The sequence below is a fragment of the Megalobrama amblycephala genome, linkage group LG11 (assembly GCF_018812025.1).
Source record: "Megalobrama amblycephala isolate DHTTF-2021 linkage group LG11, ASM1881202v1, whole genome shotgun sequence".
In the NCBI taxonomy this organism is placed as follows: Eukaryota; Metazoa; Chordata; class Actinopteri; order Cypriniformes; family Xenocyprididae; genus Megalobrama; species Megalobrama amblycephala.
Window position 1 is genome coordinate 12,136,114 of NC_063054.1, and position 22,511 is coordinate 12,158,624.

A 22,511-nucleotide genomic window follows, 5' to 3' on the forward strand; every position below is an offset into this window, starting at 1 on the left:
TATTGTTAAGTGCGTTGTGTTTAATATATTAAAAAAGGAGAAGTTTAAAATATTACGTGACAAATGATGATATCTGCACAGGCTCCAAAGGACAAATAATAACATCTAAACACAAAAACACCTTTATGAGAATAAAGGGATATTCAAAGGGATATTAACAAAATATTATACTAAATTATTTTATCAACTAAATACAACAAAATCCCAGCTTTTTAATTGTTATTTAAATCATTATTGGAAAGTACAGACAGGGGGAGGCATGAAACATCCACATTTGTGGATAAAATGCTTAGAGGAAAATGGTAAGAGGAAAAACTACAAACAGAAGCAGAACTTCCTGGTGCGCTGTGATACGTCATCAACCTACGACTCTTGACTTCAACGGCAACGCGCGAAACGCCTACTGTACTGTTTCTATAGCAAACAACAACGGCTAAAGAACAAGAGATAACTTTTACAGATGGACGTCGCTTAGACAGCGATGGTGTAACAAATTTCAATTTAGTTTGATGAAATTGTATTAACCAAAAAAGATGACACAGTCCATAGTAGTCCAAGGTAAGAGAGTTCATCTTTAATGGTTACACTGCAGTTAACAGCGTTATTACATACGCTACGTGCCAACTGCTAGATTTGTTAAAACAAACCACTGTTTGGTACAAAACCGAGTTTTTGCGGGTAGGTGGTGTTTTCGAAAATATTAATTTGTCAAGGCAAGACCACTGATATGGACTATATGGGGATGCTGCGGGGGACTTGGTCTGCCACTTTAAAAATTAACTCTTCCAAGCATGAATTATGACAACTTCAGGATTTTTTCTTATTGCTCTTAGAGCATGAAAAACAAGATTTCTTATTTGATTTGATTTATTAGTCAAAAAAGTAGTGAAATACACTCATTTGTCAAAGTCGTTGACAGGACAGTGGCTGGCTTTGTATAAACAGTTACTCCTATAAATACAAAGCTTCAGTAAGTTTACACATTTGCAAAATTTACAATCACAATTCAATTCAACTCAATTTATTTTGAGATTTCTGTAACTTATGATTATCCAATCATACATGGAACAGATCATACATCCAAGAAATGCATGCGTACTCAAAATGACATTGCACTAAATATGATGCAAGTCATTTTAAATTTTGTTTATCCAGAAAGTTAACACATCTAGCAAGCAATTTTGTCCTAGCCTTAACTTTACCTGAAGTTTTCATAGCCATACTTGCACCACTCATTGCAGACAAAGAACTTAATACAAGTTGAATATCACATGTCATTGTTATCAGAACATGAGGATTTTATTCCATCAAAGATCTCTAAAACTGGTGAAGGTACAACTCTGTGGAAACCCAATTCAGACTATGTAGATTTTTAAGTCATGACACCCTTTGGAAAATTTTCAAAAGTTTGTGACATGCTACACTAGTTTTGTCATGATACTGGAATTTCTAACTTCGATATGATACCTTTAAAAAAAGTAAAAAAGTATCGATATTCGACACCACTGGGAAGAACCGCCGTATATACTATCATATAGATATTTTTAATGTTATCTAATTTTTTTAATCCATGCGAAGGATCCATGAAAGTCTAGGCAATCAATAATTTCTTCTGAAGAGATCACTTTATATGTTGACAGATTTTACAGACATTACAACTATTTCACCTAAATGTTTGCTCACTCAATATATTTGTGTTTTTACAATGGAATGATTTTATTGCAATTGCACTAGATAGCTTGATTTGAACTTTGAATTGAATAGTTTTTGTTTTTTAAAAGACAAGTAAACAGTCAGTAATAAAATAAGAACAAAAGAACTTAAAAAAATACAAACAATAGCACAAATAAATACAATAGAATAAAGATACAAATTAAATAAATTGCTCTAAGTTTTTCATGTAGGTTTAACAGTATAGGGCTATTCAGGTAAGAAATACCGGATAAAGTAATTAAATATAAAATAACCTTAGAGTTCTAGTCTTCATTGTACAAATTAAATACAGATATTTAATGATGTTTGGTGTTTTATGTCTTTTTTTCCCCCAGTTGGTCAGTGTGGGAATCAGGTGGGCTGCCGCTTCTGGGACCTTGCACTCAGAGAACATGCACATGTCAATCAAGTGAGAAATCATTTTTGACACTATACAGCTGCTTTTCAAAATACTTGATTCTTCTAATTATTCTTGCATGAAACTACAGTATATGTGTTGCACACAGGGCTGTTTTTAGGTATGGTGAAAGGGTCCCTCTAGCTGGAGAGGGCGCCAGTGAGTGGCTCAGTGCCATTTTAACATTTTAACATAACGACACTGCATTTTGGTCACCACAAAGTCACCACGTGCTAAATAGATTTGAGCAGCTGAATATTAGCAGAAGAATTATATATATATTTAAAAAGCAGCATACAGCATAATAATGCAAGTGTTGGGTTGGATTTCAATCAAATAAAAAAAAAAATTCTAGAAAACATGAAAAGTATTCCATTCACATGTGTAAATAAAATTTAAAGGTCTGTAATATACTGTATCTCATATGAAATATTTTAAATGATCATATCATTATATTAGTCAAATGCATCAATCGTCACGTTAGCTATATTATATCCCGTAAATTGAACTTAACCCTAAATTTTTTTTTAAAACATACCTGGAATGTCATTTTGGAATCCCATTTTGATGAAATTTGAGAGATGTCCGTTCCTCTATTGACTGCCTTTGCAACGACCACTTTAACACTTCAAAAAGTTCATAAAGATATCGGAAAACTAATCCATATGAATCGAGCGGTTTAGTCCAAATTTTCTGAAGAGACTCGATCGCTTTTTATGATGAATAGATTTAATTTAGGATTTATATTGTAAATAATAAAACTGATCAGCGAACATAAGCAGAAGCTCAACCCAACCTGAATGACGCACAAGAACAAACCTCTTCCAGAAGTTAAAAAGGACAAAGAAAATTAATTCTGAAAATTTGGACTAAACCGCTTAAATGTGTTTTACATTTGATTATTAAATTTCTGTGCTAATTCTAACTACATGTTAAATAATCCTATTGTACCTGGAAAAAAAAAATAATTTTTGTTGTATTGTATTTGTCCTATTGTTTGTAATTTGCTTCTTTTTTCTTAATTTTTAATAACAGAAATTAGATAAAATAACACAAAATAACTATATCATGATATACTGGTGTATCGTTATTTTGAAATCGTAAAAACTTTCTCATACTGTGAAATAAGAATTTGGTCATACAGATAAGAATTTGGTCATAGAGATGCACCAATACTAAATTTCTTTGCCAATACCGATTGTAATTAATAAAATCCTTAATTTTCTTCAAGGAAAAAAACATTCTCTCCCAACTAATGCTGTAAAGCTATTATATTCAACTGCTATTTTTTTATTTCAGATATAAAAACTACACGTAAAATCTGAAATATTTCTATACAACTCATTCTGCACATAAGGTAGTATTCATAAACACTTGTCTTCATGGCATATTTATTCAAAAATACATATATAATTAACAGTAAATAAGCTCCTCTCTAGTTGTTTTCTATAGCTAGTTAACTAAATGTATAACTAAAAGTTTTGTCCTTTCGGGTGATGACCGATAGTGAAAATATATTTTTTTAATTGGCCGATACATTGGTAAATCCATAAAAATAATTCTGTTTTGACACAACACGTCTCTCAATGATGTATACATTTTGCTTTACACTTATTGGTATTAGTGTTTTCATAAGATTCACCTTAAAAAAAAATTCTAAAACATGTATGCAACACAAAGCGGACAGACAGCTGGCGCAAAAAATCCTGAGTAGGGCTGGACGATGTGACCTAAAATCAAAATCTCGATTAATTGAACATTTTACCTCAATTACGATTAATGAACGATTATTTTGTTTTTTTTTTGTATGTTTTTTTAATCTATGGTTCGTAACATTTCTTACAGATTTCTGCTCATTGTAAATCAGATACAGATACAGTAAATTAGCACATTACTAGTGTTGGGGATAAACAGTTTAGGACCCTTGAAACCAGATATGTTGAATAAAGACCCGGAGTCAAAGTTTAAAAAAATTAATAAATTGAAGAAAAATTTAATGAAGAATAGTTTGCAGTTTCATCAGCAGAAGCCAGCTTCAAGTCTCCCAAGGAGTTCGTAGGCCGCTCTGCGTACATTCACATTTCCACAACAATTATACTCGAACAGAATCAACTAACTACGTCATTACTTCAGGTTGGATGATTCTGATTGGCTAAGAAAAATAGACAAGATTAGAAATTTTCCACACATGGACAGATAGTAAGAAGCATATCTCCCTTCGTCACGTTGATGACGAAGGGGACCCTGGATTTAGGTACCGGATGTCCTTTTGGAGTCATGATGTGGCGTCTGCTGGTCTCAAGCAGAATGCCAGTTGTCCAGTACAAAGGGACCTGCACAAAACACTTAGCGCACATACACAGATACACATGATTCACAGCTTCTTCAAGGCTGAAGTTGATCTGAGCTCTGCTCTGAGCAGGAAACTTTCCCCAAAACATACTGATAACATGTTCTTTTCTCTTAGTGAGAGGTACAGAGGAAAATAGATGCTTTAACATATATTGTTAAGTCATTCAAATAATTTAACAGAAATATAAATGTTGATTAATAACTTAAAAGATATATATAGAAGTGGCAGTGGATTCCAGAATCCACCCCTTCACTAGTATATTATACCATCTCTCTATTAATTGTGAAGCTAGGGGTTATAAGTAGTTACTTCAAAAGTAGAAAAATATATGCTATAACTTATTCCCCTGGTTTCACAGGCAAGGCTAGTCCTAGACTAAAATGCATGTTTGAGCTGTTATAACTGAAAGCAAGTCTAAGCCCTGTCTGTGAAAACGGCCCTTGAGTTTCTAAGCTACTTTAGTGATAAATCACAGGACAGCATTGGCATATGTGTGATCTTCACGTGATGTGCCAGCTACTGTCTGTATGAGTGTTTGTGTTCCACAGTACATCAGCGCAGTAGCTCAATATAATGATACACATTCGATGGTCTAAAATTGCTTAAATGTCCAAACTGGCAAGCCTTTAAACACATACAATTGACAAATTTTCATGAGAAGGCAAGTGAAAGTGATCTCAATTTGGGGATCACGCACTGTGTGTGATGACTCGGCATCTGAGTTCGCCTCTGAGTCTGTGTTGATTCCATGCCGCTGACTGGACGGGGTGGAGTCACTTGACTACACACGCGGTAGTATGTTTTAAGGGGAAAGTATTAATATGATTAAAAAAACTAAATAATCGACAATGGGAAAATTACGTCGTTAGAGGTTCTGAATTTCGGTTTGGATTACTTTTTGATTAATCATCCAGCCCTATTCCTGAGCCACTTCCAAATGTGGTTTTAAATCATCAGATATATATATATATATCCGATATGTGGACATCTAATGTATATCTAAACAAGTGCAGTTTCTGGTCATCATAAGTTTACATACCCCTTGCACAATATACATAATATCAGAGATATTTCTGATCTGAAAACATTAACTGAGTCTTGCTTTTGTCTCTGCAGACAGGAGTTTATGATGAGGCATTGAGCAGCTTCTTTAGAAATGTTGACCAAAGGTAGCCTCTCTCTCGGACTCTGTTCTACTCTGTTCACTTTACTCTGTTTGTCCACATCTTCCTCTCTTTGCTGATCCATTTGAGTTATTGTGGGATCTCATGTATGTACTTCTGGTGTGTGTGTGGTGTATTTGAAGGAGAGCGGGTGGAGCAGACTCTACAGGGGGCAGGATCACATCTCTAAAGGCCAGGGTGAGCACCATGTTAGGTGATGAATTGGGATCGGAGCATGGTAACAGGACTGTAGTATTTGACTGCTACTTTGTATGTGTGAGAGTGAGTTTGAGATGTGTGCGGTTTGGCTTACAGTGCCTACATGTTACGCTCATGGAAAGACATTAAAAGAGCAGCAGCCAAAGATGTCTGTCTTACTCGTGTACATGGATCATCAATTTAAAAAAAATGAGCAAATTTACCTCTCAAGTACTCATTTGATTAATATATTATTCAGTTCTCAAATAGACAAAATGCCCATTCCTTAAAAACAACAGAAGTCAATGGTAAGTCCTCAACATAATAGAAAAACAAATTTGTGTGTGTGTCTTTGTCTTCAGGCCGTATTAGTGGACATGGAGGAGGGAGTCTTAGGAGAGATTCTGCAAGGACCGTTGCGTTCTCTCTTCAACAGCACACAACTCATAAGTGATGTCTCTGGTTCAGGGAACAACTGGTGAGAGTCTGTCTCGGCAGGGACTCAGTCACACAGATTACATGCATGCTTGTGGAATGTCTGCTTCTAAAACGGACACAGTTCTAACAAAGGTTGGACAGTATGATATATGCTCTGCAAAGAGAGAAACAGTTGAGATTTAACTGGTTGAGATTCTGCTATAAGTAAATTAACAGCACGGGTACCTATCAAAACCTGCTTGGAATTATTGTCTGCCGTTCAATGACTTCCCCCATTAGAAATCCTTTCCCAAGGCCTCTGCAATTCAGACATATGCTACACGTACTATGACATACACATTGCTTTTGATTCTGTATGACACTACCTCCTCTCCAACCCCATGGCTAAAGCCCAAAGTAATACTTAGTTTTTTGCACTTATACGAGGATAGGTGTACAGTGCGTGTGACGTAAATTTCATCATTACCATAGTACGTGTACACTGTACATGCACAGTCTGATTTCTCTAACCAGCTCGCACAAGGTGGCAGCACTAGCCCAAGCCATTGTTTCACAGTCAAAAAGGAAATGGAAAACACGTATGTAATCTTGGTTTCCTGAGTAGGGAACGAGAAACACCCTCCAGGTGAATCACACCAATTCATTGGCTGATGGTGCAAGTGCCGCCCTCAGAGACAACACATCACCAGTGCTTAAAAAGGGACATGCTCCAAAAAATTTTTCTAAGAAGTATTTGTAGCAGTTATTTGTAGAGTATAGCAGAGCTGCCCAGTGTCTCACTCATGGAACCAGGGTTACATATGTAACAGGGACGTTCCCTTTCATAGGTTCATTTGACACTACATCAGTAGCTTATGCTGTGGGAATGCTGTGTTGAAGAGATGAACAGAGATTATTGCTGTTATTAAATTATTAAACTGTTATTACTGCCATGTCTCAACACATGGGTCTTGATGAAGGCAAAGTTCTCAGCAGTCTGGCTAAGCACCCTACCAAGCAAAGCCTTTGGGAAGGGGATGGAATATAGCAGTTGTGTCAGCACATAGCTGCTAGGTGAGGGAATCTTTTGGAATCTCACAATTCGATTAAAAATTGATTTTCAATTTTTTAATCAAAATTCTATTCGATATATGCATAGATTTTATTTTAGATTTGATTCTAAACTTGTTTTTTGAATTTTATTTAGTTTTTTGTCCCCTCCTTATATATAAGAAAACCTGTGCCCCCAATTAATTGATATTAGATATAACTCATAGGTGTAATTAAACTTTAATTAAATTATTTTTTAATTATCTTTTTAATCTCGTTTTTTTTTTTTTTTTTAGCCTTTCATATTCGCCCCTCATGCTGCGTTTTTTGCATCATTAAAATGTGTGATTATCATCTGGTTCTGATCAGTGGCCAATCTTTTGGAGTTAAAAAATTGTATATGAGCTGTTGCATTCTAAATATTTAGTGATTTAGCCTCAGATACAGGATATGTTCATTCCCTTTTACAAGCAGGTATTGTTTGTTACCATGGAAACTGCTTGCACATCCACATTCAAAGCATTTCTCTTTTGTAAAAAGTACAAAACAGCTTGACGTGTGCTGGTAATTATACATTATTTAAGGCTAATTTCTATTAAATAAAATTTTGGTATAGGACCTGTTGTTGTCAAGTTGTGAGGCAGTTGTGGCCTAATGGTTAGAGATTCGGACTTGTAAAACATATCAAGTCATAAATGTATTCACAGCAAAGTTCTTTTCTATTCTGGTGAGTATATAAAAACAGCTTTTATTGAAACCAAGCATCCAAAATTACTAATTTTGTCCTTCCTCTTCTTTATTACATAATTGTTGGTCATGTAAACACACACATTATTGCAAAATAAAACCTTAAAGGGTGATCTTCAAGAGGTTTGACAATTTAAGACCAGCGGACTGAACATTATCCCTTACACTCAGCACCTAGTATTTCAGAAGGAAAAAATTTGCTCTTAAATATTCCACTTTTTGGGCATCTTTGATTTGCTCTTTGCTGTAGGTGTTGGAGTACAGACTAGAAATAACAGTACTATGGCATAATCATTATGAAACCACTCATAACCCATCATAACACATATCGCATAATCGTTACACAGATAATGCCAACCCTGTATGTTCATGTTACAGGTTAGCAGGTTTGTAACAGATTTTTATGCTTCCAACTAGATGAAAATCATTTGTCAAGAACACAAGAATACCTTGTCAAGAAAAACTCCCCACTTCTCCTATGAGATATGACTTTGTGGACCTTTTACATCACAAGTAGACAAGTAAATACAAGTATAAACAAGGTCAAAAATATTTTGATCTTGTCCACTTTCAACCACAATGGGATGTCGAAAACACATGTGACCACATTGCATTTGTAGATTTATATCTTAAAAGCTCAAATGGTCAAATGTGACTACTTACTAAAACAGGGCTACTGTGCTAAAATAGGGTTTAAACTTGGCCAACCTTTTTCCCCACACTTAATCTTCTTTTGCTTTGACGTGATGCATGCAGTCACAAAATTGAGACCCTTTGAAATCTGATCACACACATGTAACTGCTACTCGTAAAGAGTGATATGTCTTTGACCACTTCACCTGAGACAAATCACCTGAGATTGATCTTAAAACCAGGTGTAAACTGGGCCTATGTTACTATTCCTCAGTGCTCAAGGTCAATTGCTTGTCATCTTCTTAGACAGGTATACAGAAACTTTGATTTTGATTGAAATGACGCCAGTCAGTCGAAACCGAAGGCTAAAGATGAATAAAACCGAGTCAGACATTGTCATGTTGCCTCACATTTGTAGTGCTAAAACAGTTCAGTTCACCAAAATCAGCTGCCAACCAAGAAAGCATTTTAAGGCATCGTATAGGTGTGTAATTGGTGCAAAAGCTGTTCCAGAATGTACAAGACATGTTTTTCTACCAGATAAAAAAAATACTTTTGAATAAATACTTTGATACCGTTTAAAAGTTTGGGATCAGTAAGATTTTTTTTTTAAAGAAATCAATACTTATATTTAGCAAGTAAGCATTAAATTGATCAAAAGTGACAATGAAATCTATTTTAAATAAATGCTGTTCTTTTGGACTTTCTATTTAGCAGTGTGACTTGAGCATCAAATCAGCATATTAGAATGATTTCTGAACGATCATGTGACACTGAAGACTGGAGTAATGGCTAATGAATTAAATAATTACATTTTAAAATATTCAACTAAAAATAGTTATTTAACATTATTACTGTTTTTATTTTATTTTATTTTTTTGGACTTTTGATCAGTGATTGACAATATATGATTGGTCTATGATCCTTAGGGCAGTCGGGCATCACACATATGGCTTGACCTACAGAGAGCAGATTGTGGATCAGGTCCGTAAGGCCGCAGAACACTGTGATTGCCTTCAGTGCTTCTTCCTCATTTCATTCCATGGGTGGAGGTGAGCTTCTGATGTCTGTCATGTTACCTGTGTTCAGATTTGGTGGTGACCCAAGCGTACATTTGTGTGTTTAGGGACTGGTTCAGGGTTAGGCACATTTGTGTTGAAGCTTCTAGAAGAGGAGTTCCCAGAGGTATGTCGGATAGTGACCTCCGTTTACCCGACAGCAGAAGATGATGTCATCACCTCTCCCTACAACAGCGTCCTAGCCATGAAAGAACTCACAGAACATGCAGACTGTGTCTTGCCGGTTGATAACCAGGTATGACTTCTTAAAATTTTAAAGGGTTTTTAGAACTGAAAATTCTGTCATCTGGTCACATGTCTCAACCAATTGAAACATTAAATTTGAATATGTTGATTTGCAAATGAGACTGGATGGAAAGATTTTCACTGAATAATGACTAGTCTGTTGCTCAGACAAAGCTATCGTATTATGCCATCAGGATACTTATAGAGCATAAAAGTCACATCGACTAGCATTATTGTGCTTTATTGTCCTGTTTGGGACAAAAAGCACTGCCCCTAATCACTGCAGTTTTGCTGTGTGAAAACAAGAGCTGCACTGATGTTCTTCACAGTTTTTCCTTTTGTGTAAAAACACATACAGGTACTCATACAGTTTTGGAATGACATGATGGTGAACAAATCATAACAATTTTAATTATTTTTCTCTACTATTATTCTAGTCCCTGGTGGATATTGTTGGTAAGATACAGCATATGTCCAACACTGGCAAACTAGGCTGTACCATCAAGAAGGACTGTACTATCATCTCTGGACAAGGAGGGGTTGTGAAGGTCGAAAAACCTTTTGATGCCATGAACAACATTGTGGCCAATCTACTTCTTAATATTACCAGGTACTTAATCATGTGCTAAAAAAAGATTGTGCTTTATGCAGTAGTGAAATTGAAGTTGAACCTACATTAGGCATTAAAAGAGAAGAACATAATAAGAATAATGTTTTTAACATAAAAATAACCTTTTAAATAGGAATCACAGGAATGATTTTATGTATATACACACCCTGACAAAAGTCTTGTTGCCTATCCAAGTTGTAGGATCAACAAATAATAACTTGACTTCTAGTTGATCATTTGGAATCAGAAGTGGCTTATATGAAAGGCAAAGGCCTCAAGATTATGCTTATTTTACCAAAATAAAATCTTGTCATGCCTTGATTTTTAATTATTTATTAGGACAGAAATGTCAGACTTTACTTAGACAAAAGTCTTGTCACTTAACAGAAAATGTACAGTACAGAACATAAAGTCATGGTTCAGTGAAAAATAATTAATATTGTGTATGACTCCCATGAGCTTGGAGGACTGCATCCATACGTCTCGGCAATGACTCAAATTACTTATTAATAAAGTCATCTGGAATGGCAAAGAAAGCATTCTTGCAGGACTCCCAGAGTTCATCAAGATTCTTTGGTTTCATCTTCAATGCCTCCTCCTTCATCTTACTCCAGTCATGCTTCAATAATGTTCATGTTTGGTAACTGGGCTGGCCAATCCTGGAGCACCTTGACCTTCTTTGCTTTCAGGAACTTTGATGTGGAGGCTGAAGTATGAGAAGGAGCGCCATGCTGCTGAAGAATTTACCCTCTCCTGTGGTATGGAATGTAATGGGCAGCAAGAATGTCTTTATACCTCAGGCTGTTGATGTTGCCATCCACTCTGCAGATCTCTCGCATGCCCCCGTACTGAATGTAACCCCAAACCATGATTTTTCCTCCACCGAACTTGACTGTTTTCTGTGTGAATCTTGGGTCCATGCGGGTTCCGATAGATCTTCTGCAGTATTTGCGTTGGGATGCAGTTCAATAGATGATTCATTGGAAAAATCAACCTTCTGCTACTTTTCCACAGTCCATCCTTCCTGCAAGCTGTGGGCCTTGGCAAATGCAACATAATTTATTAGTTGTCTTCTATTTAATGCTGGTTTCAGAGCACTAATTCAACCATTGAGACCACTGTGTGACAGAATTCGACAAACTGTTCTTGTAGATACAGGGGTTTCTGGTGACCAGTCGTTATGTTGCTCTGCTGAAATTGAAAAAGGGCTGGCCCTGGACTGTCGAACCAACCAAACGGTCCTCTCGAACAGTTGTCTTATGAGGTCTGCCTGACCTGGGCCTGTCATGAACTTCACCAGTTTCTTCAAATCTTTTTCTTATCCTCTCCACTTGAAAGATGTCTGCCACCTCAGCAGGAGACTTGGTCTTCAGGCTCTTGATGATCAGCACTTTGGTCTGTGGTTGAATCTTTGGCATGCTGTCAGAGGTCAGGATGCATTTCAAATGAAGGTTGGGTGTGCTGGGGTTCTTCTTCTCTACACACCTGGGAATGTGTTAATTACAGTATTTGTCACAGGTGACCCTCTAATCTGTGATTGGTTGAATCCTTTAAAGATGTGACAAGACTTTTGTCTAAGCAAAGTCTGACCTTTCTGTCCTAATTAAATAATTAAAAATCAAGGCATGATAAGATTTTATTTTGGTAAAATAAACATAATCTAGAGGCCTTTGCCTCTATAAGCCACTTCTGATTCCAAATGATCAACTAGAAGTCAAGTTATTATTTGTTGTTCCTACAACTTGGATAGGCGACAAGACTTTTGTCAGGGTGTATATAAGGGCTATCAATAGATTAAAATTTTTTAACCATAATTAATCACACACTTACCTTGAAATTAAGCATACACCATTTATCTTGTTTAGCACATTCATTTTGTCATCATTTGCTATATCCAGCAAAGAAAACCATCAGATTGAAGGGTGATTTTCAAAAAACTGTATTTTCTGAAAGCTTTTTTCAAGGTAAATTATGGTGTCTTTCCAAAAAGGCACACTTAGAGACTCCAAAAGGACACAAAATAACCAAATCATATAAGGAATCCATATAATTCTTAAATTTGTGCACACCAAAGCACCCATGAAAAAAAAAAAAAAAAACATTACAGATTTTTTTTTTTTTTTTTTTTTCCAGAATTCATGGTGTATAGTATGTGTACAGTATCACAGAGCTTGTTTAAATTGTAATATAAGTCAAAAACATATGTGCTTACTGTACGACTCCTGTACATCACCACAATTGTCTTTACCTTGATTGCAATCCTCATCCATAAAATTTTACTAGCGAGACGCTGGTTTGCTTTGCCCAGCCGAGAAATGTAGTTTGCGTATCATCTGGCCATACAACAGTGGGATGTTTTGATATTCCATTCAGTATGTATTCCACAGCATGATGTGTGAGGGCTCGAAACACCTGAATAAAGTCTCTATTCTCTCTGCAATCTCTGATGTAATCAGCCTGGTTTTCTTTACATGCTACCTTGGACTTTACGTGCTATTTTGGACTGATTGTTTGAATTCGCTTACTGAATCATTGGACTGCAAACTTTCCCAGCTTAATATGATCTGATAATAAATGGGTTAAAGGGTTAGAATATAAATTTCCACTTACCAGGATTTCAGGTGCTTGCATGATTGTAGATGCTCAGTATGATAAACTCCCGTTAATTAAGCTATTTCACGTTTTTTATTTATTTGCGTTAAATTATTTTAACGTGTTAAGGATTTTGAATAAAATGCATATGTTAACGTGTTATACGAGGTCAGTCCTAAGTTGGGAGAAATAGGAGAAATATTTGTCACCTCATCTGCCCTTTACCTACATTTACAGCCACAGTGTCTCTTATTGAAAAGTTAACATTGTTATAAACATTTTTCATAGTCAGTCATATTTATTACTAATATCGTGCTATAGTGGGTTCTTGCCAAATCATAAATCATGCTTCTTATGTTATTGTTTCTTGTATTCTTGTATGTTTTTGCATCTTTGAATACAAAGCTGATTGGCCTAAAGCAGTGGTTCCCAAACCTGTCCTGGAGTACCCCCAGCCCTGCACATTTTGTATGTTTCCCTCATTTATCACACCTGATTCAACTCATGTGCTCATTAGTAGTGACAGAAAGACCTGAAATGGATGTGTCAGAAACAGGGAGACATACAAAATGTGCAGGGCTGGGGGTACTCCAGGACAGGTTTGGGAAAAAGTAATCTAACCAGCACTGATTATGGATAGTACTAGTGGTTGACCCATTTTTTTTTTTTGTTTTTTTTATGGCTGATGCCGATATCTTAGATAGCAGGGTGGCCAATATTTTTCACAAATAAAGGAATTGAATAAATGAATGAATAAAAAGGAAGTATGCTATATACTGTAACCAACAGAGGACTCATAATCTGGTAAGTTTGTGCGCATTTCTTTTTTTTAAATAAAGAACAAGGTAACACTAATTTTACATACAGCACACAATGAAAATGAAATGAATATGACAGTGGGCAACTGAATGTAGCACAGCATAGTTTGAAATCAAGGGTTTAAACTTTGTCGATTGTGTGTCTCCAGTGGAGCTGAACTCTTCTGTCCAAATTTAATTTACACGGACCGACTGTCAAGCACAGAAACATGTTCATGCAGGCTAAAAATGCACATTTCAGAATATCTGACAGCTAGATTCGACTAAGTCTGCAAGGTTTGTGAAATTAAATGCTTATTAGTTATTCAAAGATTTGTTTAAATTATATAAATGTATATTTGCTGAATGCTGACAGTAAATGAGAATTAAGTATAATAGTGTTTGCCTTTCTGTTACTAATAATATAAAAGCAATGCTATAATACTTTTTCATATACAGTTACATTCTTTGTTTAACAGTTATATCTAGTAACGTATTAGACAAAACTGATAAACATAGCTTAACAAATAACTAATGAAGCTGGAAAATGGGAGCGCTGTGTGTTCAGGCGCTGCAGTTCTCAGAGCTGGTGTTCTCAGCCCCTTCAAAATAAAAGTCTGGTGCACCAACACATTGGCCAAACTTAAAAACTTATCAGCCGATGCACATATTTAATGCCAACTGGTGATATTTCAGTCGACCACTAATAAAAACAGGCAGTTAATTTTTTTTTCTTTTATGAACAAGAAAATATAAAAGTAGTTATAAAAATAGAGTTTATAGAAAGTAATGTAACTGGTAATCTGTTATCTTAGATTCTTTTTTATATTTTTTAAGAGATTTGATCACTCATTCGATTTCTTCTCTTGCAGTTCAGCACGTTTTGAGGGCTCTCTCAACATGGATCTGAATGAGATAGCCATGAACCTGGTACCATTCCCGCGGTTACACTACCTTGTGTCCAGCCTAACTCCTCTCTACACACTTGCTGATGTAAACATAGCACCACGCAGGTTTGTCATTATACATTTGCAGTAATTTTTACCCGGTTTCACCTCATCTGCTCTTACACCTGCCTCAAAAGCCCAATATATAAAAACATGATTTAAAAAAACCGATTTGTACAAGATCGAGCGAGAATGATAGATGCAGTTTGCACCTTTATAAAAAAAAAAATATTATTTATGCTGGCTCTACAAAATATTTCATAAATCATGTTTAAAAAAACATAGGATATTAAAGAAGAATATTAAAATCAAGTAAATTAAATCATATGGATAAGGAAATGTTGATTGTTTTTAGGCATTAACAACATAATTGTTTATTGTTCACTAACATTGCTCACTCATTTCACTGAGGTGCCATTTTCTTTTGAGTAAAATCAGTGTTAACATATGAAACAATATGTAAAACATCAAATGCTGTGATTTTATTATGTATAAATATAGTCTGCTGCTCTGTGTGTTTGCAAGGCTAGATTTTCAGTAAACTCAGAGATGCCGTACACAAAAGCATAGCAAAGCTGAAAAAAGGTGGGGGTGGGAGGAGTGGTTTGTGCTTTCCGTCTTACTTGCCTGTAACTCACAAGACTGTACACAAAAAAATATATATATATAATTCTGTTGATGATTAAAAAATATTGTCATCATATGTAAGTAACATATTAATTCTAATTCATCTGAATTTGCTCACTTCATTTATTTCACTCTTTGCTTATTTCCCAACTTCCATGTGCTATTTAGGGATGCACTATTTAGGGACTAGGGATTGCCATACAGCAGGGCTTTTCAATTCAAATCTGGAGTGCTAGTGTAGAGTTTAATCAAACATGCCTGTCTGTAATTTTGAAGTAATCTTGAAGACCTTAAAGGGATAGTTATTTTGCAGGAAAGTGGAGTGCAGGAACCAAACAGTTAATGGACCCCATTGACTTCCATAGTTTGGAAAAATTTTTAGGATGAGTACATGATGGTAGAATTTTCAATTTTGGGTGAACTATCCCTTTTAGTCCCTCACTGCAACTGTCGTGATGTGTCTTTTTAGAAACAAATTCAACATGAAATGTTAAAATACTCCACTTTCCTGCAATGCTGCAAACCTGAAACTTTAAATTTTGTTTTCTTTGAATTCAACAAAGAGGTCATGCTGTGACATATTGTTCTGTACTGTAGGTCACAAATTCATAGGTCAGAGTTCATCAAACTTGAACTTTGGAATGTAGTGAAATTCACATAAACCCCTTTATAGCTGAACTCTGCAGAACAGTGACCCTCCAGGACTGAAGTTGAAAAACCCTGCCACAGAAGCTTTAGTGTCTTATGTCATCACCAAGTGGATGCTGTGTTGTGTTCTGTAGGCTGGATCAGATGTTCTCAGATGCTTTCAGTAAGGAGCATCAGTTGATCAGAGCTGACCCCAAACACAACCTGTATCTGGCCTGTGCTCTTATGCTGCGTGGAAACGTTCAGCTGTCAGATCTGCGCCGGAATATTGAGCGGTTTGTCTGTCCCATAATATGATTTGTTTAGCCTTCTGTCTATTTTTTTCCCATCCTAATCTTTTTTCTCACTCCAAAATTTGAATCGTTTTGATTCAGAATATGTCATTTATGTGAATCATGTAGATCCAAGTTTCTTGTTTGTTTGTTTGTTTTCTTATGGGGGGAGTGGGGGTTGGGGTGAGAGATTGCAAGCACAATAAACTACAAAGAATCAAAGATGGGCTACTTTCCCATAGACTGAGATATCAGAGCTTCTGAAGAGACATGATAGCTTTATATAATGAACAGATATGAATGAACTTTTATTCACATATAAACGTTAGGGCTGGGCGATATATCGCATGCGATTCTCACGCGCATTTCGTCAGTAAAGCCGGTTCCCTGATTACCGCTAAATCGCCATCACCTGCTTTCAAATGGTGCGCCATTTAACAGACAGAGCCGTAGTTCACTGATAAGCCACGCAAATATCGCGTTCATTATCGAAGGCGATTCATCTGCGATATGAACGTGATATTGCGTGGCTTATCAGTGAACTACGGCTCTGTCTGTTAAATGGCGCTCCATTTGAAAGCAGGTGATGGCGATTTAGCGGTAATCAGGGAACCGGCTTTACTGACGAAATGCGCGTGAGAATCGCATGCGATATATCGCCCAGCCCTAATAAACATTGTTCAGTGCACATCAAATATGGTAAACGGAAGCTCAAACATGCTTGCTTGAAACGCGAACAAATTAAGTACATGCATTAAGCAAGAATGGTGAGCTGTATGGTAAACAGAATATGGTAAACACAAGCTCAAATGTGCTTGTTTGACACACAAGAACAAATGAGGTACATGCATTAACCAAGAAAGATTGAGCTGCCGTTTACCATATTCTGTTTACCATACAGCTCAACCATTCTTGCTTAATGCATGTACCTCATTTGTTCGCGTTTCAAGCAAGCACGTTTGAGCTTCCGTTTACCATATTTGATGTGCTCTGAACAATGTTGATGTGCAGTGAACAAATGAGAGAATTTTCATTTTGGGTGATCTGTCCCTTTAATACCAGATGTAAATGGTATCAATGAAATCTTAATACCAGAGGTAAACGAGGTAAATGAGGTAATAGAGGAGGGCTGGGCATCTCTGGCCCTCGAGATGTTCTTTCCTGCAGAGTTTAGCTCCAACCCTGATCAAACTCACCTGCCTATAGCTTTCTAGTGATCCTGAAGACCTTTATTAGCTTGTTCAAGTGTGTTTGATTAGGTTTGGAGCTAAACTGTGCAGGAAAATGGATCTTGAGGGCTAGAGTTGCCCAGCCCTGTAATAATCTTACCTTAGCATGTTGAAACAATACGCCTAATAAGCAGAAAAATACAAGGTGCACAAATTGTGGGTGAAATAGTCATTAAAACAATATAGATAATTTTTTTTGTACTTAAAGCTGCATGTATGTATGTAACTTTTTTGTTTAAAAAAAAAACAGTTATTGAACAAGTACATAAGAAATCACAAGTGTTCAAAACTGTCTCCTTACCTTAAACTGATTTGTACCGGTAAGTTTATGAAAATCATTTATAATTTGAGACATCGGGTCGGATTTCATGGAAAATCTTAGTTTGACGCCATTCGTCTTTGCATGGTTATGTTAGTCTGTAAACAGAAAGAAGAAGACTTGGCTACTATACTGTATGGCGTGTGCTAAGCAAAGCAGCTACATGCTTAGAATTCAAGCTTTATGATCTAGATGGCTGCTTTTAATTGTGCTTTAAATCTCATCATTGACATCTGGAGAATCCTGAACAGTAAAGGCATTTCAGTGGCTCAATAGCTAGCTAGCTAATTTGCAATGTGTTATCTGATATCACTGATCAATCGTTAGATCTAAACATCAGCAAAGTAATTTATTTTAAAACATTTATGTTTTCTTTTATTTTACAAAACCGGCAGATATGTTACTTTTTCAGATTAAATATTTTCGGATATATGCCTAATTTTTTTTTGTGATTGTTGTTTTTGTCTACTATTTGAAAGGCGTTGCATTAGGAACACTCTTTTGATGCTAGAAATTGCAGTCTAAGTAGGAACAGAACATTAGTATATCTTTCTTAATGAAGTGATCTGTATGTAATCCATGATCATTTACTCAAGTCTCTCTATTTTAAAGTATAGAATAATCTGTGTTGTTCTTTTTTCTTGTCTTTTAGGCTAAAGCCCACCCTGCCATTTGTCCCATGGAATCAGGAGGGATGGAAGACTAGCCTGTGTTCAGTCCCTCCTGTGTGTCACTCACATTCTCTGTTGGCCTTAGCCAACAACACATGCGTGAAATCTACCTTTTTTGAACTAAGGGAGCGTTTTGTGAAACTCTACCGTAGGAAGGTGTGTCCCAAAGCACCACTGTATAGCATCTCACACGTTACATATTCATAATTGCCTTCTGTTTTATGACTTTATGAATAATGACTTTAAGGGGAAGTAAATGGTTTCATGTCATGCGTTGGGCTTTTAAGCTGTCAAATTAAAAGTAAAGTGTGTTATGTTAGCACCATAGTTTCAGCAAACATTACTAAAACAATCCCGTTTTAAAATAGGTTTACCAAACATTTACCTCAACTCTAATTGAAGAAATTAATTGACCTGCTCCATAATTGCACCATTAAATGAGTCAGTAGTGTTGTCGCTGACTGGGGCCGAATTCACAAAAATCTTCTTAAAGGTGCTATATGTTAGAATTCTCATGTATTAATCACTTTTTATTGCCAATGTGTGAACACATTTTAACGAAACTTCCTAGGTTGTCTATGAAAGCCTGTGGACTGATTTTTGTGAAGGATTCTCGCTTTTTTTTGACGGCAAAATCAAAAGGATGTGACGTTTGCATGCGCTACAGAGATCCTCTCTTCTATTCAATGACACATGAAACAAATGCTTATACAATGTTCAGCATAAAATCATACTATAATCTCACATAGCCAGATCTAAAGTCTATAATAGTCTCAAATATACTTTATAATCAAACTATCATAACAGTGTAATTTTAATTACCTCATCTGTCGACATGATGCCAGTGAATAAGATTTCTCAATTTTGATTTTATGTTGAATTTAAATGATTTTGAAAAAATACAAAATAATCTTAACTTTATTCTTAAAGGGATAGTTCATCCAAAAATGAAAATTATCTCATGATTTACTCAACCACAAGCCATCCAAGGTTTATATGACTATCTTCTTTCAGACAAACACAATCAGAGATATATTTAAAAATATCCTTAGTCCTCCAAGGTTTATAATGGTTGTGAATGGCTGCCCAAATTTTGAAGACAAACAAAATGCACCCATCTATAAAAAAAAAGTACTTATTTAAAACTTTAAAATAACGAGCTTACGGCACGACAGCCATATGCATTTGTATGTCCAAAAAGCATTAACTTCTGCGACGTAGTACACAATGACTTGACGTACTATGCGTTATAGCGTAGACGTAGAATGTCATGGCATTGTGTACTACGTTGCGGAAATTAACGCTTTTTGGACGTACATCGAATTCGCATGGCTGATGTGCCAGAACCTTGGAGGACTAAGATATTTTTAAATATATCTCTGATTGTGTTTGTCTGAAAGAAGATAGTCATATTCACCTAGGATGGCTTGAGGGTGAGTAAATCATGGAATCATTTTCATTTTTGGGTGAACTCTCCCTTTAAGTTAGAAAATAAGTAGAAAATAGGAGTCAAGATGATAGCGCCACAGGTCTTTTCAGGGAAATCAGAGGGCTTAAGTTGTCTTATATCTTACTGGATAGTATTTTAAATTTAAAAAAATACACATTTCACTATTGAAAATAGTTGTATTGTCTTACAAACGTGTGATCATTTAAAATAAAAGCTACATCGTTTTATATTTTGCTTCACATTCCTATATTTTTAAGTGTGACTTAAATGTCCATATGTACACTATGTTATAATGGTGTTTTTTGTTCTCCCCAAAGGCTCACTTGCATCATTATCTAGCAGTGGATGGCATGGAGTTGGCTGGATTTAATGAGGCATTGTCATCTATCTCAGATCTTATTGAAGACTACACACACCTGGAAAGCCCTCTCATGCCCAATGCCCCCAGACTTGCCATCGCCACCTGACCTGTGATTATACTAGCAAATTCCTTTTAAGGCAAGTCATTTCACTCGGCGGCCATCTTTGAAACACCTCTCTGGCAGCTATTTCAGTCATGCAAGTGCAGTTTCTATCTCGTTGAATGGGGAAACATCAGATTCTCCAAAGCTGTTCACAAACCTTATGATTAAACTTCATATTTGAAATCTCCAATGAAGTCTTACAACAACTGTCTCAAAAATGTTGTTACTTATGCTCAAAAAGTATTAAAAAAAGCTTCTAACAGCAGCTGCAGTAACACGAAGGCTTTACCAATCGGCGATTGACTCTTTTATTTAGAAGGACTTATTCCACCATATTGCACTTTGCACTTTCTCCCATTAATAGTAATATGAGTATACCGTTTTTGTATATACAAGTCTTTGTAACTAGACAAAATGATCAAACATTTATACATGTATAATAAATGGTACTTTCAAATTTTTTACCAATATTTTCTTAATGCAAAATGGTGATTGGTGTGAATTTGGAGTGGATCTGTTAGTATGACAGACAAAGACAGTTTTTACAATTCTATTTGGTGACACTAGTGCATTGATTGGCAGTTCTGGTCCTGGAAGGGCCACTGTCTTGCAGAGTTGAGTTCCTTGGACTTTGGTTAGGTTTTCTTAGAAGTGTTCGATTAGGAGTGGACCTAACCTCTGCAGGACGGTAGCCCTCCAGGGCAGGAATTGCCCATCCTTGTATTAGAGGCACTTCATCTGTAAAATGTTATTACAGTTGTTGTTTTTTGTTTGTTTGTTTGTTTTTGTTTTTTGTATGAAAATAAAATAAAATAGTCATAATATCAAACATTGCCTGGATAATGTAGTTTTAATAGAAGGAAAAGCACAGATTCATTTGTCATTACACTTCAGTAAAAAACAGAAATGCCACTTTATCTGATTAACATACACAGTCATTGTCTTGTCATTGGCACAGTCAGCACAAAGCTTAAACTTTCATCATCTCATTTAATTTGGCTCTTTCTGTATTGACCTGTTGGCAGATGATTTGTTTGCAGGTTAGCATAAGCAGTATTTTTGCTTTACACTTATTTTCACATCAGTGTGATCATTCATTCAAAAGGTTTTAATTTATGCCTTTATAATTAATTGGTGCAGGGCATCCGTTGGTCTCTAAAGTATTATTGTCCAGCTGTAATGACCTTTGATAGAGTTCATTGACCATGTTATCCTGTTTGAAGTTATAGTTGCGTCCCAAATGACGCACTATACAGTATGCACTTATATAAACTATGTACTTATGCACATGTACTCATCCATGTAGTGTATGAATTTTATAAGGTTTTGTCATTCAATGTCGGATTCTGATAGCCTCTCTCCCTCCACTACTAAATACACACTAATAAAGCAAGCTGCGACAGTTGAGTGCATGAAGTATCCAACGTCTGGGTATTTAAAGTGTACTTTTTCTATGTCAAATTTTTTGTGAACACGCAACTCGCACTATTTATAATAAAAATGTCAGCCTATGTCTATGTCACCCTATGTCTTCTTTAAAATGTTCTTATGCCTTATTGGTTTTTAATTCAATTCAATCTTAAATTCTTGCACAAAGTCATAAAAGGTCTTATACTAATATGGTATTTGTATGTTTATCAAATATTTAAGAGCTCTTCACAGCAATTCATAGTTTTCAGTCCCATGACTGGCACAGAGACATGGAGAGCAAAACTTCTATAAAACTGCAGCACAGGCCTGTCAATCTGTTTCAAGCCACAAATATTTAGATCACCTCTCAAATGTATGTGAAGAGACTGCAGCTTGTGATCCATATATAGCACCCGCCACAGTATTTCAGTCACTCAAAACAGCAGGACATTCTAAAATGCTTAACGTGGCTTAATTCACTATTTAAAAGATAAAATTCA

General features: G+C 35.8%; 1 protein-coding gene across 1 annotated transcript; it reads left to right on the plus strand.

Annotated features, from left to right (window-relative positions):
• Positions 1 to 374: 374 nt before the first annotated feature.
• On the plus strand, positions 375 to 20,788 carry tube1 (tubulin, epsilon 1). Its single transcript, XM_048206160.1, is given in 13 exon segments — positions 375 to 558; positions 2,049 to 2,122; positions 5,580 to 5,632; positions 5,770 to 5,824; positions 6,187 to 6,302; positions 9,601 to 9,706; positions 9,708 to 9,723; positions 9,798 to 9,985; positions 10,413 to 10,585; positions 14,847 to 14,987; positions 16,331 to 16,471; positions 18,669 to 18,843; positions 20,455 to 20,788. Coding segments are annotated over 13 exon segments (1,413 nt in total). The 5' UTR covers positions 375 to 533; the 3' UTR covers positions 20,605 to 20,788.
• The last annotated feature ends 1,723 nt before the right edge of the window (positions 20,789 to 22,511 follow it).